Genomic DNA, 17,382 nt, shown 5'->3' with positions numbered 1-17,382 from the left:
TTTCCTTCCTTAGTCAATAGCATTAATACCTCCAAATAGTATGGATCTTCTCAAAATATAAAAATAAGAAACAAAATCACTGATGCCAGGGCACATGTCTAAAAAAAAAGGAAATAAAACCATCCGAACTTTGTGACTGTCAGGTGAGTGAAACATCAGCACCCTGAAGAATTAAAGTAGCTGTCTTTGCCATTATATTGTTCACACCATCCACATTTCCAATTAAACTAAATCATCTGCATCTACCTAAAACTATAGTCTGAAAAATAAGACCTTACAAAAATAAACTATTACAAGATCAGCTTTAGGAATGATAAGCACAAAATCTCAGTTTAATGTGACTGGTTAAAGAAGAATGGCATCTGGATATTAAATTATTAACTACCGTGGAAAAATAATATATGTCAAACCTGTTGTACTGGTCATTGTCCATTTACCTAACCCAAGACCCTCACTGCCCACCTCTGCCTTGCCCTATGCTCAAGGATGCCAAGAACAGAGTGTCCCCCAGCATTCTTGCTGACTGGCTTCTAAGTAGATTCAGTCAATGGGAGGTACCAGCAGAAACTCTACAGCTGAAGGAGAGAGAGGCAGAAGTATATGTCCCACTCCTCGCCTGATTTGAGGTTACATCTTTAGCAGTCTCTCCATCTCTCTTCCAGTCAGCCCTTCCTTAAAATTTCAGTTCTCAATGGGCTAGAACTCTTTTCCTTGTTCTTTCAGCCCTGGGGGTATAATGGCTTCCTGCTGAGCTGTTACTGGCAGTTATGTGCCTCAACAACCCTTACTGCCTTCCCCAAAACTCTACAGGCTGAGTCTCTATGAAAGTCTCCTCATTTGAACTATCTGGGATAAATTCTGTAGCAAGATGCAGACTGACATACCTGTACTGTATATCACTCTGAAATCAGATGTTTCTCTCTTAAAGATCTCTCTAACTACCAGCAAGTGCCTGTGCACCGTACTGAAGTTAAAAAAAAAAAAAAAAAAAAAAAGTACCCCATCAAGAATCAGAATACCTGGATATTGACAGTGTTACCTATGGCAAATCACTTCAGCCCATTGAACCTCAGATTATGTATTTGTAATATGAGGATAATGACTTCTCCAACTGGCTCACACAATTCTGTGATACTGTTCATTGTGAATACATTGCACAGTATAAGGCACCAACTAAGTCATAGAACATTAAAGATTACAGAAGAAAGAAACAAAATATAAATGTTTCCCAGCTGGTTCCTATGAGGCAGATGAGGAAAGAATGATTAAAATCAAAAGAAAGCAATGGATGCAAACCATGAGCCCATGATTCTGATGTATGTATTTCCTAATTCCTAGATATCAAGTAGGAATGACAGTAGGAAAAATGGTTTGGAGAACCTGACAAGGGAAAGTTGAGAATAGTTCCTGCCTACAGTCACTTGATTGAACCTTTGAACCTTTCCAGAACTGATCCTGATCTGGGAATGTCAGCACATCAACAGAAGTTCTATCAGGTGCTCCACAGAAAAATTATCAAAAATTCCCAATAGTTTTTCTACACTTTGGACTAGACTATGTTGACTTTTTTCATTCACAAGGCACAAATAGGTCCCAAAATATGGGCTCACTTAGTCCATAGTGAAACATCACTTACAGTCACCATCAAATGATCACATCTCAAAACATCCTAACTTCTGATCCCCAAAGTGAAGCACTCATCTGCCTAGCAGCTGGCAAAGAATTCTTATTCACCAGAAGACCAAATAATATCTCAAAGCTACTCTTTTTGCTTTCATCAAGGGTAAGAGATAGCTAATAGTTATGTGCAGGAGAAAAAATTCAATAATTTATTGACCACATAGTATACAAAACATATCTTAGATCAATGTTTTCTATGATTTAATGTGTTTAAAATATTAACAGAGTGAGATGGGATGAAAATGTATTTTCAGAGAAGTTTACTATGGTATTACTTTTAGAACTGGTAGAATTGACAAAATCTTAACAAGACAAAAACAGTTGTAGCAATAATTACCCTTCGAGCTGCAAGGTTCCCTGCCAGTTCACTGACTCTTGATTTTCTTTGATTTGCCAGTTCTTTAACAGAATTAACTCCATCAGAAAACATACTTATCAATAGTTGAAGTGGAACCATGATGTCTAACTCCGATAACACCTGGGGAAAAAAAGGCATATATCCCCCCCTCAAAATACAAACTTTAAAACTCAAAACAAACAAAACCAAAAAAACCCCACCAACCCTGCATTTAACATTTTCCCCAAAGTATATGATTAAACATAAGGATGCTTAACCTTATGTATATTCTATCAGCCACCCTCAATTTTTCATACTAAAAGATAAAGTAATTATTGAACCTACCATCTTTCCCGCTCTCCACATCCCATAAATCACCATGTGATTCCTACTAAAACTTCTAAGTATCTCCTCCGTTCCATAGAATAGTGCCTTAGTTCAACACCTTCCTTTTGGAATAGTGTAACCTGCATGCAATCCTCTTTTAGTCCATCCCCCCCTCTGATCTGACTGCCCTGGCTGATTTTGCTGATACAAGTTCAGGTATCCTGCCAAAATCAAGTTACTCTCTATCTGTAATGAATTTTTAGAAATAGATGCGCCTTCCTTCAGACAGAATTAATCCATCTCTCTTCTCTGCTTCCTTAGAACTCTGTAAATACATTTAGTAGAGCAATTGTCGCTTTTCATTATAGTTGATTGTTTGATACTATCTCTCCCACTGTGAGCTCCTTGAAAAAAGGAAGTATGAAGAAAGGACTATTTCTTATCCCATTTTCATCCCACTGCCAATTACGGTGCCTCCACAGAGGAACTCTATAAATGTCTCCACATTAAATGAATCAATTCCTATCACTATACTGTTTGCTCTATTCCCCAAATAGTTAGACCAGTGGTTTAAAACCTCGTTCAACTGCAGCACCCTGTCTTCAAACCAGCACTATGGGAAAGTCCTGTCCATAAAACATGTAGCTGTCATTGTTCTAGCCATGGTGAGGACAGAGGTTTACAGCCCTGTCTGCTCACCCCTACATAACTCAGCCTAAAGGGTGTGTAACTGAGTAACAACACCTAGCCATCTGTAGAAGGACTGGCTTTTCTAAAATGAGAAATTGTCTTACTGAGTTCTACCCAGGTATGCAAAGTATCCAAAAGATAACTATTTTAAAAACCGCCCCTTTACTCTTTGTCAGTTGGAAAAAAAAAAAAAAAAACTGTTTCTCAGTTTAGAACCCAGAAAGGCATCTTCACAATTTGAAAAGCTTTTGGTATCACATCCCTCTGTGCTTTAGCAATGTAACGATGCTCACAGTTCATCTAAACATTGACTCTATCCTCCTTTTTTGAAACTGACCAAACTTTTCGTCAGGCATTCGACTCAATTTAATAAATGTTTAGGTACATTCACTAAATAAATACAAGGCATGTGTCAGATGCTGAGAGGAAAAGATGAAGGAAGGCATGAATTCAAACATGAAAAAGGCCTGCCTGGTCCCTGCACTCCAGGCATTTGTAATCAGAAGAGACAAAAATGAACTAAATATTGACAGAATAACATCTGCACAAAGAGCTTGTATGAATACTGGGGGGAAGGAATAATGAATTCTGAAGGGAAAATGGGGGTGTGAAGCAATAATAAATTTCATAGATGAGATAATTTTTGAGTTGGGCTTTAAGAATAAACTGGAGGGACGCCTGGGTGGCTCAGCAGTTGAGAGTCTGCCTTTGGCTCAGGGTGTGATCCTGGTCTCGGGATCGAGTCCCACATCGGGCTCCCTGCGAGGAGCCTGTTTTTCCCTCTACCTGTGTCTCTGCCCCTCTCTGTGTATCTCTCATGAATAAATAAATAAAACCTTAAAAAAAAAAAAACCCTTAAAAAAAAAAAAAAAAGAATAAACTGGATTACAAATGCAGACCAGAGAGAAAGGTATTTATTCCAGGCTGAGGGAACAGCAGGAGCTACTCCCTATATCAATAGCTCTCAACCTTTCCATGTAAAGGACCTATTTAATATGAAAAGATTTATCAGAATCCGACAAGATAGCTACTATACTTTTAGAATCTTTTCATGGAAAAATACATAAGGATCAAAGCTATTACGAATTCAGAAATAGCACTGCATAAATCTGTGTTTTATTAAACATAACTATAGGCACATATATTTGAAATATGGTTATTCATCTGTGCAATGAATTATTAGCCTATAGACAGTCCTCAGCAAACATGGAATTTATGGACTCTTTGCAATAACTTCCCGCTCCTCTCCCCAGGGATCTCAAGTTCCCAGGCTAAGAACTATTGCCCCAAATGATTAAAAGTGTCATTTACTTACATGAAGCCACAGTAAAGCTTGCTCCTGCACAGAGGAAGGGTATCCTGTGAACCGACAACTAATAAAGCCAAACATTTCTTCCAATGAAAAAGGTAGAGGACAGAGCTCAATGTCAAACATTTTGCTAGAAAGCAGAGCAACAGAAGTAAATGACCAATGGGCATGTATCAGAGTCTACTGTTGCATTTTTAACTATATCTTATTTGGGGGAGCCAAACATTTTCAACTGGTCTGTGTTCTGAATGTTATCATCATGTTTCATTTTACTATAATAGTTTATATCATTAGAATAGATATGAAGACTTCATGCTGTTGTTAATAACATTAGCTTTCATACTCATTCTAGGCTCAACAGAAGGAACTACATTTCTAAGGAATTAGAGTTGCTCCCCAGCATCTAAGAACATTTTCCCTTTGCACGTTCCCCACTTTATCCAAATCATAATTATATTTGAAAATAAGCAAATAACATGGTGTATGTATTATTCCACAAGAACAAAACCTTTTTTGAACAATTACAAGTCATCTTAGCACAATTTATAGCAACTACTTCATTTTGCACCTTCAAATTTCTCTACAGGGTTGTTAAAAAGTAAACAAGATTATATAAAATGCTTAACAGCGCCTGGCACACATTACATGCTTAACAAACATACAAATGTCAGACATCATTATAATTACGGTGACTTCATTAAACTACTTACCCACCTTAATACTTCCCTGAATTCTTTTAACTGGTTATCTGGGACTTCTGTTCTGATGGCTTCCAGCCACTCGGGCATAATACACTCCCACACAGATTGAGTGATCACATTGTAGGGTATCAGGCAGAGGATTCGGTTGAGACCTTCCTTCAACTGAGTCACTGTGCTGCAGGATTTATCCCAGTATCCACCAACCTTTCCACAGCCACAGGGGAAAAGAGCAAAATGCACCAGTTAAGATTACACTCTAAGGACTTCCTAAAGGAAATGGGTACAAAGAAAGCCTACAATCCATTACACCTGAATCCTGGGCCAAGTAGCTGCAGAGTAAGATTTGTAAGAGCCTGTAAACCACCAGGATCCATTAGTTACAAAAAAGAGACCATAATTACAAATATACTGAATTTGAACTATTCTACTGCAGCCTTTCCAGATCACACATTAATTAAAATTCTAAAGATTTATTCCTAACAGGATAAGCATACTATTGGAGAATTATTATTTCTAAAGCTTGACAAACCCCTTACAAATATATTCAGTTATACCTGTGTTTCAGAGGAATATAGATTTCTACTACTGTACACTTTGCATTGAATATTTTTCATTAGGAAAAATACAGTGGCAGAGAGCACTGTTTCCCTATGCTGCACATTGTACCACAATTTTTTCCTTAAAAATGCTCTAAGGAGGTCAAATTTATGAACAAAAAAGACAAATTTTTATTAATTAAGGTAGTATATTAACTTTCTAGTGCAGAAAAAATTGAATCACAAATTTGGGTTCTGTTTATAATTCCAATTTTAGATGAAGAACTTATATTTTTATTAAACATATCAAAGTAACAAAGGCTCAACTTGTCCTGAATCTTTACCATGTAACACAAAATTTGTGGGAAACTACCTTATTTTAAATAAGTCCAATTTTAAATGTTTAATTATTACACCTAGAATTCTAGGGTATTCAAAACAATTAAATCAATTCCATTTAAAGCTCAAATATCTACTTGGTATCATATTGTCCAAAATCCTAGATGACTGGCTGGAGGGCAGCCCGGGTGGCTCAGCGGTTTAGCGCCACCTTCAACCCAGGGTGTGATCCTGGAGATCCTGGATCAGGTCCCACATTGGGCTTCCAACATGGAGCCTGCTTCTCCCTCTGCCTGTGTCTCTGCATCTTTCTCTCTCTCTCTCTCTCTCTCTCTCTCTCTCTCTGGTGAATAAATAAATAAAATCTTAAAAAAAAAAAGATGACTGGCTGGATATTTTCAGGAAGTAACTACATTTCTGGGATTGTCACTGTTGTCATTAGTTCCATAGACTCAGAAGAGCACTGATAATATTGACAGGGTGCTAAGTATCCTTGCTGAGGTTCCTTATAATTATTGATGACCATGTAATTTATGGTTGAGCCACATAAAGGCCTACTGGTTTTGAGTCGTATTTTGGAACAAGTATATCCTTGGTGCTCCTACACTATCAATAGCCAGACAATGGATTCTTTGATTTGGAAAAGTTGTTAACATTTAAAAGGATTTTTAGAAAGTTCTCCCCCTAAACAAATGTTCCATTACCAACATGCGGGGTTCAAATTGACAAGACAATTTGACAAGACACAAAAAAGATCATAGCCAGCCTAAAAGACTCCCGCAGCAGAATTCTAGAAGGGAAATCAGATTTAAAACAAAAATTAAAATCTGCCCGCACGGTGAACTCCCCTCTGCCACCTCCTCCTCTGAATGACCCAGTTGGAGGCCCATTTCAGAACCTGATAGGAGCTATTATAGAAGCCTTCCCTCCAAAATTTAATTGGGCTAAAGTGGATGATGTACTCAGAGGGAATGAAAACATCAAGCCTTTGTCAAATAATTTATAAAAACACTACAAAGGTCCACTACTCTAAATCTATACGCCTTAGAACATAGGAATCTTCTGTTTTCCCCCTTAGCTGGAAATCTTCTCTCATTGATATAAAGAATTCAAACAAATGCAGTTGAGCAGACAGGCCAGCTCCCTAATTAATGTTATTATCAAGACTGTCATCTCATGCTTTGGAGAATTAAAACTAACTGTCCTTGCCTTACTAATTGGATCTTCGTGAAAACATAATTGTGGTTCTAGAAGTATACCAAAGCCCACCCATGCTTCTTACCAATCCCAAAACCTCCCCTATCATCTCAAGATACCTGCAGATACTATAAAAAATCAGTACATTGGAAAAGAGGCTTCCTGCACTAAAGAAACACTTCAGTAGCAACCAGTAACCATCTCAGGCCTCTTCCTCAGGCCCACTCCTCTGAGCCCTTGTCTCCACTCAGGCCTCCACCTGGACCTGCCCAACACTTCAGACACTGCACACACAATGCTGCTCACCTCCCACACCCCTCCTGCCTTGAAATGCCTGCTCATAAAAGCTCCAAGTTACCTGGAGAATTTATTATTTGTTCCAATCAAAACCTAATAGACAAATTCAACCCCCAAACCTTCTAGGACCAGTGACACTGAAACATTAATTATTAAATATAAGTTCATCTACTTTTGGATTCTTATTTCAAGAGAGAGACTAAAGATATTTCAATCTGTTAGTAAATATGTTCTTTTTGCCATACTGAGAAATTATATGAAATTATATGAAGCATAGCTCTAGAAGTTATAGGTAGTTTATTCATAAAATTTGCCAATATGCTACAAAATGCTGGTAGGTGACTGGCAACTCACAATCTGTCTACCTCCTGGTTTTCTCTGAAAAGTAGGGTTACTAAGTGTTGAAAAGTATAATCAATATATATAAATGAAACTATTAGATATAACAAGAGTGGAGAAAATAACTCTGTATGAAAAGTATTCAAGGAATGTTATGATGTGTTTTTGGTAAGGACAAAAAGAGAATTCTGCCCTAACGTCATTGTTTGGAGGTTGTGTGAGGCTTTCCGGAATAAAAAAGAGTAAAGTGAAAGACAAAAACCTGAATGGAAATAAAAAGTTACAAAAGGATGAAACAGAGGGTAGGGGTGAAAGAGAGGGAGAGAAACTCTCTCTTAGCAGTCAAACTAAGATTGAATGTATTTATTATAAGGTTTTTTAAATGAGCTTTAATATTAATAGTGTACCAGTACAAAACTTGAATTTGGTTTTCTTTCTCTAAAAATGACAATGTTTCTTGGGTTACTGGTCTGGTCTTAATAAGAAATTACAAAAGGGTTTTTCTTTACCTTTTCAGTAATGTATCTAGGAAACAAAGATTCTGTGCCTTACCAAAATTTCCTGTGTTTTATGTCATCTTTATCATGTCCTCAATTATTTAAGAGAACCACGTCTTCTCAATTAAAAAGAAAAAGAACTAATTTTTTTATAATCATGTCACAAGCTATATTTGCTTTTGAAATCTTTATTGTCATTTTGGTTAAATGGATGACTATTATTTCACAGTGACCCTGTGATCCTGGTTAATCAAGTGTTTAAACCTTTTAAAATTTTTTACAACTTTTTATATTTTGCCTTCCCAAAATCAAATCCTAAATAAAGTCATGATCTCAAACTGAATTTGAGATTTCTGACAGGTCCTCTAGAAAAATCCCAAAGGATTTTTAATTTTCTATTTTAAAAAATATGTTAAACTAACTAGGTTTACTTGATGTTGAATTGCATGAAAAATATCATTAAATACAAAGAGATGCTTAACCTTCCCTAGCTTATATTTGTATAGGTAAATGTTTTTAATACAAATATTTCAGGAATTCTATGAAATTTCTAGAAATTTGGCAATGCCCTTCCTATTCATGACACATCCTCATGCTGCTTTGCCCGGTATCAGACAACAGCATAATGTGATCATAATTCCAGTTACTCTCATCAGTTCTTTGATTACAGCCATTTTAAATCTTTGATCATTTACAGATTGTTACTGTTTCATTCTGATGCTTTTTTATTTTTTAAAGATTTTATTTATTTACTCATGAAAGACACAGAGAGGCAGAGACACAGGCAGAGGGAGAAACAGGCTCCATGCAGGGAGCCTGACGTGGGACTCCAGGATCGCACCCTGGGCTGAAGGTGGCGCTAAACCGCTGAGCCACCTGGGCTGCCTTATTCTGATGCTTTCCTGAAAGCTCTTGCAATTGACACTAGCTCTTACAAAGCCACTAGACAATGCTTTGACTTCAGCAAAAAGGACTGTCTCTGCAAAGCCATGGAAAGGACTATGGCATCGCACACCACTGGCCTGAGAAAGGATTCCACAATTCTGGTGGAAAAGCTGATGGGTTCATACAACTGTTAACCTAAGACCAAGTGGGCTGAAAATTAATTACATTGGGCTGAATGACCTAAAGAAAAACTATGATCATTTTTATGTTTTTTTAGTTTGGAGCATTACTGGCTCTTTACTGTTCTATTTTCTGGATATAAGGTTTGTTTTATGCTATCTATAATTCACAACAATTTAGTAGATTACATCTTTGTAAACAATGAAACACTTGTCTTTTTTCTCCCCGCGTGTGATCCCTCCAGAATTCAGACACTCATAATGAGTGTAAGAAATCTATTCTCCTTGTAATAGAACTTAATTGGAAAAACTGGTTATATCACCAAGGCTTTGACTGGAGTGTCATATTTTAGAAGGATGTGCATAGAATCAGATATGACTAGCAGTTTTAAGGAACTATGGTTGACATGAAGAGCCAATGCTTGCAAAGCCCTCTTGGAAGAACCAGCCTGGTACCTGGCTTATGGGAATCCCAGCCTTCAAGCAAACAAAAAAATTGTCACTCTCTGGCCAGCAAAGGAAGCTTAGAATATTTAGGTGATCTCAAAAAGAGAGAAATTTACCCAAATCTACAGGTACTGTAGATGAAGCATGATGACAAGTTACTGGCTTGGCGTCCTAGCCTCTAGAGGTATATAAAACCCAATCTGAGATTCTCCATAAAAATTCCAGCAAAGAAAACATTAAAAAGGTCTATTTGGTTAATTACCATTCTTGCTGCATTTACATAAATAATTAGGCTTATTTAAGGATACTAGTCTAGTTTCTTACTTTATCTTAATCTTACTTTTGATTATCTTTGATCAAAATGGGGGTGATTAGAGAGAGATTTTTTTTTTAAGATTTTATTTATTTATTCATAGACACAGAGAGAGAGGCAGAGACACAGGCAGAGGGAGAGGGAAAGCAGGCTCCATGCAGGGAGCCCGACGTGGGACTCGATCCTAGGTCACCAGGATCATACCAGGCAGCGCCAAACCGCTGCGCCACCGGGGCTGCCCAGAGAGAGAGATTTTATATTTCAATGGACAACTATAACCCACCCTTGAGTTATCAGATTATAGTCCAGCTCGTTGTTTATTTGTTTTAAAGATTTTATTTATTTATTCATGAGAGATACACAGAGAGAGGCAGAGACAGGCAGAGGGAGAAGCAGGCTCTCTGCACGGAGCCCGATGCAGGACTCAATCCTGGGACTGGGATCACACTCTGAGCCAAAGGCAGATGTTCAACTGCTGAGCCACCCAGGCATCCCCTTGTTCATTGTTTTTGAGTTATTTTTCACCTCTTCATAAACTGAACACTGCTGTCTTGCATATTTTTTTAATTTTTTATTTAAATTCAATTGAATCAACATACAACATAATAATAGTTTCAAAGGTAGAATTTAGTGATTCTTAGTTGCATACAACACCCAGTGCTCCTTCCATCACGTGCCTTCCTTAAAGTCCATCACTCAGTTACCCCATCCCCTCCAGCAACCCTCAGTTTGCATCCTAGAGTTAAGAGTCTCTTATGGCTTGTCTCCTGCTCTGATTTCATCTTATTTTATTTTTCCTTCCCTTCCCCTACATTCATCTGTTTTGTTTCTTAAATTCCACATATGAGTGAAATCATATGTCTTTGTCTTATACATTGTGTCAGTAACTAATTTTTCCAATTTTTCTTCTACCCTGCTGACTTGGTGTCACTGAAAATTAAAACCTGACTGCCCAAATCCTTACTGAGACTCTATGTTGTCTTGTCCCAAAGCCTTGCAAGCTACAGCAAGACAACTTACTAAGAACTTCAAAGGACTTTTTACTAGGGCAACAGCCAAGGCCAGTCAGGAGGCTCACCAAACACCCACATCTGACATGCTCTGCTCCAGGGAAGAATCATGACTGAGATATTGAATGTCCGTACCCCATCATCTAAAGTCGAACATCTACAAATCTTGACTGACTGCTCTCTGGTCTCAGAAATAGGTTTATAGTCTACTCACACCATTAACTTTAGTTTTTTTGTTTGTTTGTTTCCTTGTCCTAATCTATGCCCTCTTCCTCCTTTGCAGATCTCTCACCTGGAAGTCCCTAACCCAAATTCACAGCAATCGACCTTGCTTTCTTTTTGCATGAAACTTCTCCTAAAGTTACAGATGGGAGAGAAATGTGGGGAACCACTCAGACCCCCAAACTTGGTATAAAGATTATTTTAATGAAAACACTTGAGCTAAAGAAGATACAGAAAGAAACCTGACCCCAACTTGCCTTGTCTAAGGCAGAGCTTCTGGAAAATATCATCTCCATTAAAGGGAATTGCCTGTGAATTCAATTCCTATGGAGACAGACTGCCCACCCAGTGCCACTAGCACCAAAAGGCCCAAGAGAACTTTCCATATCTTCTCATTCCCGCCCCAATCCCCCAAACACACCTTTTATCTCTGGCTCCTGAGGGAGTTACCCATTACTGAGTATTCAGTGATGCACTGAGTACTGAACATAAGTGTAAATAAATTTTGTCTTTTCTCTCCTGACTAGGTCTTGTTGCTGGTTAATAAGCAGGCCCTCACCCACTTGATCCATTTTAGAAGGGGAAAACTTTTCCTCCCAATATAACTATTTCCTCTTATCTTCCAAAATCAGATCAGACCAATCCTTTACTATATCAAAAGAAATAATAGAAAACATATCAACACAATCAAAGAATATCACGAAATAAGGAATTTTCATTGTGTAAAAATCCAATTTTATATGTGAGTCAGTAGGTGGCACCAAAGAAGAAAGAAGTGTATCTTGATAAATACACATAACTGCTGTGTCCTAGAAATCGTATAAAAGCTACTCCCTTAGATGGTCTACGTCTGATTCTTTTCCTGAAATGTCTTAATCAGACTGAAAAAAATGCCTCAATATCTCATTGAAAGCAAACCAAAAATCACAAATAAAATAAAATTCAGAAAATACCTTGAAAAAATTTCACATATTCCTGCCAAAAACTGATTCTGGACATCCACCTTGCTAGATTAGACACAAATCATATTGGATTTGAAAAATATAGGGTCTTACTAGCTGTAAATATGGAGCCTATAATCCACTGAGACAGAAGCAAAAGAATGAGCTCAGAGAAACTTGTCCTGTAAGCCAGAGAAAAAGGAGTAATTCAGTACTTCTTATGCCATTTTTAAAATCCCAAATGGAAGGGCAGGGATTTCTACCATTCATCTCTAGGAATACATGTGAAAACGCAGAAATTGCTGCTAGTCAAATGTAAATCTTTCCACAGACAGTTGACCAGGAAAGGACTGAGCTCTAACAGACTTAGAAACTTTTTTTTCCATTACTTAATTTTTAAAAAATTCAACAACATCAAGGAAGAATCCTCCCTTAAATTCTTAAAGATACTTCACACCTTCATCTTGCCATTCTTCCCCATCCCAAACCAACATCAAAGCAGCACATCACCTAAAATGTAGCTGCTCAACTAACCTCGTTCAGCTGTATCAACTAAAATAAGGAGAGACACTTGCCTTCCACAGACACTGATAACATGCTAAGCTGGGCAGTGCTTCCCCCAAATCCTCTTCAACAAGGTCCAAGCTGAGGGCCTCCACTTACCCTGGCGAATTCCATTGGTTTGGGAAGAAGGCACATGACCATGACATCAAAGCGAACATCACACACTGTCTTCAACCACTTGGTGACAAACTGAGGCTTCAATTTTTCCACCAAACTTCCAACTTCGTCATCCATCATATATGCTGTGGAGTGAAACCACTGAAACACCATGGCCACCAGCCTGGCCAAGCTTTCTGTAGGCGTGTTCTCACTAGGCGTGCAGAGGCTCACCTGCAAATGGACAGATTGGACTCTGCTTCAGCATCCATCGATCTTTACATAATTATTACATATTCGTTTAAAAGGGAAAAAAGTTCTCAATAATCCATTTGGAATAGGCAGTTTTATAAACGATGGAGGGTCGGTTAACCTAGAAACTGCATTCTTCACAGGAGAGACAGACTGCAACAATAATTTCCTCTCGAGATTATACCTTTCAATAGGACTTTTCCCCTACAAGAATTCTATTTTGTAACCTACACTAGATAAATGCTTTTTTAAAAGTCTGCAAAGTAAAATTTCATAAATATCGTCAATGAAAAAATAATCTACCTACATTCCCATTCTAAAGTTATCAGATTTAGCTAAGAGTTTTCTATCAGTAATAATTCTGAAAGCTTAAAGCCTCCTAATTCATTGCATTATAAATTGGCTTTTAAAAAAACCCAGCTCATCAGTTATTCATTATGCATTCTGCAATAATCTTTTATTAACCACTATAGTAGGGGTCAGGAATGTACAAAATAAACAAAATGCTACCCTTGCTTTCAAAGAGTTCATAATAGCAGTCAGTATGTCATTAGATAATAAGTTCTAGGAGCAACACATGTGAAATTAACAATTAAATATCCATTTGGCAAGACAAAACAAAGCACGACTTTTTTGGGTAAACATGTAAAAACATGAAAGAGATATGGAGACTTACTCTATGTCTTCGATGGGCAAAAACAAAAGTCTGCTTCTCTACACAACTGGCAGGTTCAGTTTACGTGGAATTTGGGAGCAGAATGTTTGATCTTTACTGGATGAATGTTGCTATTGAATAAGTCAAAAACTATCGAATTCGTGTCAATACAGCTCTAATTTTTCTCGCTGTATGCAGACTTGTCACAAATGCTTATTCAGAGTGCCACAGAGACTGAATTTTCAAGAAAAATGTCGTGTATATAGATGGGATGTGAAACATCTGTACATTACATTGACTCCACGATCTTACAACATACCCTAGCAACTTTCCCAATTGTTTTCTGTCAAAGGTGCATTTCGAACAGTCCAGGGTCTGGTCCACTGGTTTTGACACCTGGCTATTCACTAGAATCAATCAGGGAGCTTTTTTAAAAAGTTCCCAAGATTCTGGGGTGGGATCTGGGCATTGCTATTCTTTAAAAGGCTTCCCCAGGGAAATCTACTGCACCACCCAGAGTTGTCCCAGAATAGAGTCCCACTGCTCATGTTAACTTTTCATTATTTACTGTTTCCTTCTTTAAAAAAAATACTCCTCACTGGTGCAATGTTGTGAGAAATAAAGAGCAGAGAATAGTTAAGGTATTTTCTTACTAAAAACCATATCCCAAATTGACTGAGAAGCCTCTGGTCGTGTTTATCGTCATCCTTGTTGTCAAAGTCAGTGTTATCCAGGGAATGGTGGGAAGATGAAAGGCCCAGCTGCCTACGGCGGTTCAGTTCATATTCGCGCTGCTCAGCATGGAACTCGGCTTCTTTCAACAAGCTGCCGAAGACAAGCAATGTCAAGTCAGACTCCAGAAAAACACATTCTAGGTTATGACCTATTCAGAGTAACTATTTCCTAAGTACCGACTCAAACATTCCTGATGGCTCTCCTTTCAAATGGCAGGAGTTCCTCCCATAGGCCTAATTTTGCTTCCTTCCTTGAACTCCATCCCCATTTCAAAAATGAACAAACTGAGACACAAAGAGACTGCTTTCTCCAATCAATTGGAATCAAGCAGAACGGCTGCGTTCTGGCTTCCAATTTACCAACCATCCCACTAGATGTCAATACTTCCCCTGTAACTAAATGAAATTATGTGGACATCAAATGCATGATACAAGGAGAGACCGAGGAATTTGTACCCCAATAGAACAATATTCAATATCTAATATTCAGAGATCTGAAAATGAACAATAAAGACTCCTTTTTCAATCTGCTAAACAAGTCATAATTTTTAAAAACAAAACCAAATGTTGGGGACATCTGGGTGGCTCAGCCGGTTAAGCATACGACATGGATCAGGTCATGAGCTCAGGGTCCTAAGATGGAGCCCTTGGCAGGACTCCCTGCTCAGCAGGGAGTCTGCTCTTCTCTCTGCCCCTCTCCTTCCATGCTTACTCTCTCTCTCAAATACATAAAATGTTTTTAAAATATTTTTTAATCAAAAAATTAAACCCAATGTTGGCAAGGGTGTATCAAAAACTAGCCATTTCATACAGTGCTGTTGGCATTATAAATTCATACACACATTCTGAAAATCAGTTTGGTAATGTATCAACAGCCATCAAAATATTCATACCCTTTGACCCAGCCAACCGTATCTGTCATCTACCATAAGAAAATAAAAAACACAAAAACAGCACTATTCATAAAAATATCTATCAGAGTAATTTATAATAGCGAAGAATGGAAGAAATCTAGAAATCTAAAGGTGGAAGGAAATAAACTAGATGACAATTGTGTTTCTGCTAAAAATGGTAAATATGGAAACTATACAATGACATGGAAAAAGAGCTAATGGCATAAGGTTTTATCAAAAAGAACTGTGGATACACTGTGATTAGAGTTACATAAATAAGAAATATATTTGAATACAACTAGAAGAACGTGTAAAACTGACCATAATGATAGCAGTATGATTTTTTTGACTTCTAAAATTTCTGTAATATTTCATTTGACAAACATTTATTGTATTTCTACATGTATTAACCAATGGAATAAGAGACACAACAGAAAAGAGTCCCTATCTGTAAAACATTCTAATACTATTTCTTTAATTTTTAAAAATCCTGACTCCGTGAATATTGTACAAAAAGAGAACAAGTCTGGAAGTTATCATTTCCAAAGCTCCTTTTACTGTCACGTGATAGGACAGAAAGCCAGCAGCAGTCTATAGGACCGGACTCCTGGCTTACTGCAGAGCTGCTGGTTTACCCCAGTACCAAATTACCTAGATTTTTCCTGTACTTCACTGTGTGCAGGTTGGGCTCAGGCTCTTTCCACCCATCACTCTGATGGGCGCCTGTGCTTCATTCCCCCAACACCCTCGGCTCTGTGTTCCCAAAGTGCTTACCATAGTGGATCACAGTTCTGTGCTTCTGTTTTTATAGTCCCTGCAGGGGTAACCTGAAGGCAGAGACTACATTCTGTTCTCTCCTATCTCCCAAGTGCCTAACACATGCCTGGCATACCATTAAAAATATTGGTTGAATGAATGAATGAATGAAAATGTCACTGCATCATGGAAGGTGGGAGGCTAGGCTGGTTGAGGGCACCATCTCAGGGTACAAAGGGGGACTCAAAGCTAAGGCAGTGTTTTGGGGCGGGCCAACCAAACAAGCTGCCTGTTACCTGATCACAGCCTCCACTGCGCAAACAAGCTCCTCAGCGCCACATTCCCGAGTGTTGATTGGTGGAGGGGAGGTCTGATATAGGTGGGTCTCTGAGGCGGCCCCCACCTCATTGCTATGATGATTCGAGTGGCATCTTTTGCAGTACCGAACCGGCCTGTTTCCGTGACGGCCACAGCACCCTGCTGAAAAGCAGGTGACAACCGCTCTTCTTACGTGAGAACTGCAGTTCTAGAGGCAAAAAAAATCGGGAAGGGGGAATCAACTAAAACTGATCAATGAAGTAAATTTGGCTAGGAATCAGAACATCAGAATGGAGAGCTAAGAAGCCAGCAGAAGAGGCCGCAAGTTTCCTAAAGATCCTACAAGACAGGTCATCTCTAATAGGTTAGATTTCAGGCATAGTTAAAAATAAAGATAAGTAGTCTCTATTAGTGTGAGTGGCAGAAACATCATAGATATGAGTGGAACCATGTTTGAAAGCCCTCTGTAAAGTTATCTCAGTCATGGGGTGGGAGTGGGAGGTAGGGTGCTTTCTGGATTCTGAATCCTCAGCAGAAAGGTAGAAAAAAAAGCCTGAAACTCTGGTCCAGAGAGAGTGCATCACAGCACATCAGAATAGGAAAGGAACAGTTTTAACCGTCAGATTAAACTTTCAAAATTACCAAATCCACCACTGAAAGAGCAGTTTTCCAGTGCAGCTCTTCTGTCCTTGCTGTGTGACAGGCAGGGGGGCATGCTGCCCTGAGCTGATGGCCCAAAGCAGGCTGCCTGCCCACTCCCACCAGCACTCTTTCCCTTGAGACCCAAAGAATATGTCAAATATGTTGACTGACACCACGGGAACATGGCAAAACACAGCAAGAACCATTCATAGAATCACCTGACATC

At 38.4% G+C, this 17,382-nt stretch overlaps 1 protein-coding gene across 12 annotated transcripts in view; it reads right to left on the bottom strand.

Moving 5' to 3' along the window:
* The window catches only part of UNC79 (unc-79 homolog, NALCN channel complex subunit), a 239,232-nt gene that overhangs the window by 118,341 nt on the left and 103,509 nt on the right, over window positions 1–17,382 (bottom strand). For all 12 annotated transcript variants that reach the window (XM_072839735.1, XM_072839727.1, XM_072839734.1 and 9 more), the window contains exons 12-17: window positions 16,493–16,722; window positions 14,467–14,638; window positions 12,910–13,140; window positions 5,058–5,248; window positions 4,350–4,473; window positions 2,018–2,158 (exon numbers count right to left, since the gene is read on the bottom strand). In XM_072839735.1, coding sequence (XP_072695836.1) covers window positions 2,018–2,158; window positions 4,350–4,473; window positions 5,058–5,248; window positions 12,910–13,140; window positions 14,467–14,638; window positions 16,493–16,722 — 1,089 coding nt within the window. The remainder of the gene's footprint in view (window positions 1–2,017; window positions 2,159–4,349; window positions 4,474–5,057; window positions 5,249–12,909; window positions 13,141–14,466; window positions 14,639–16,492; window positions 16,723–17,382) is intronic.

The sequence above is a fragment of the Canis lupus genome, chromosome 9 (assembly GCF_048164855.1).
Source record: "Canis lupus baileyi chromosome 9, mCanLup2.hap1, whole genome shotgun sequence".
Taxonomy (NCBI): Eukaryota; Metazoa; Chordata; class Mammalia; order Carnivora; family Canidae; genus Canis; species Canis lupus.
This window is presented reverse-complemented; position numbering and strand designations above follow the sequence as displayed.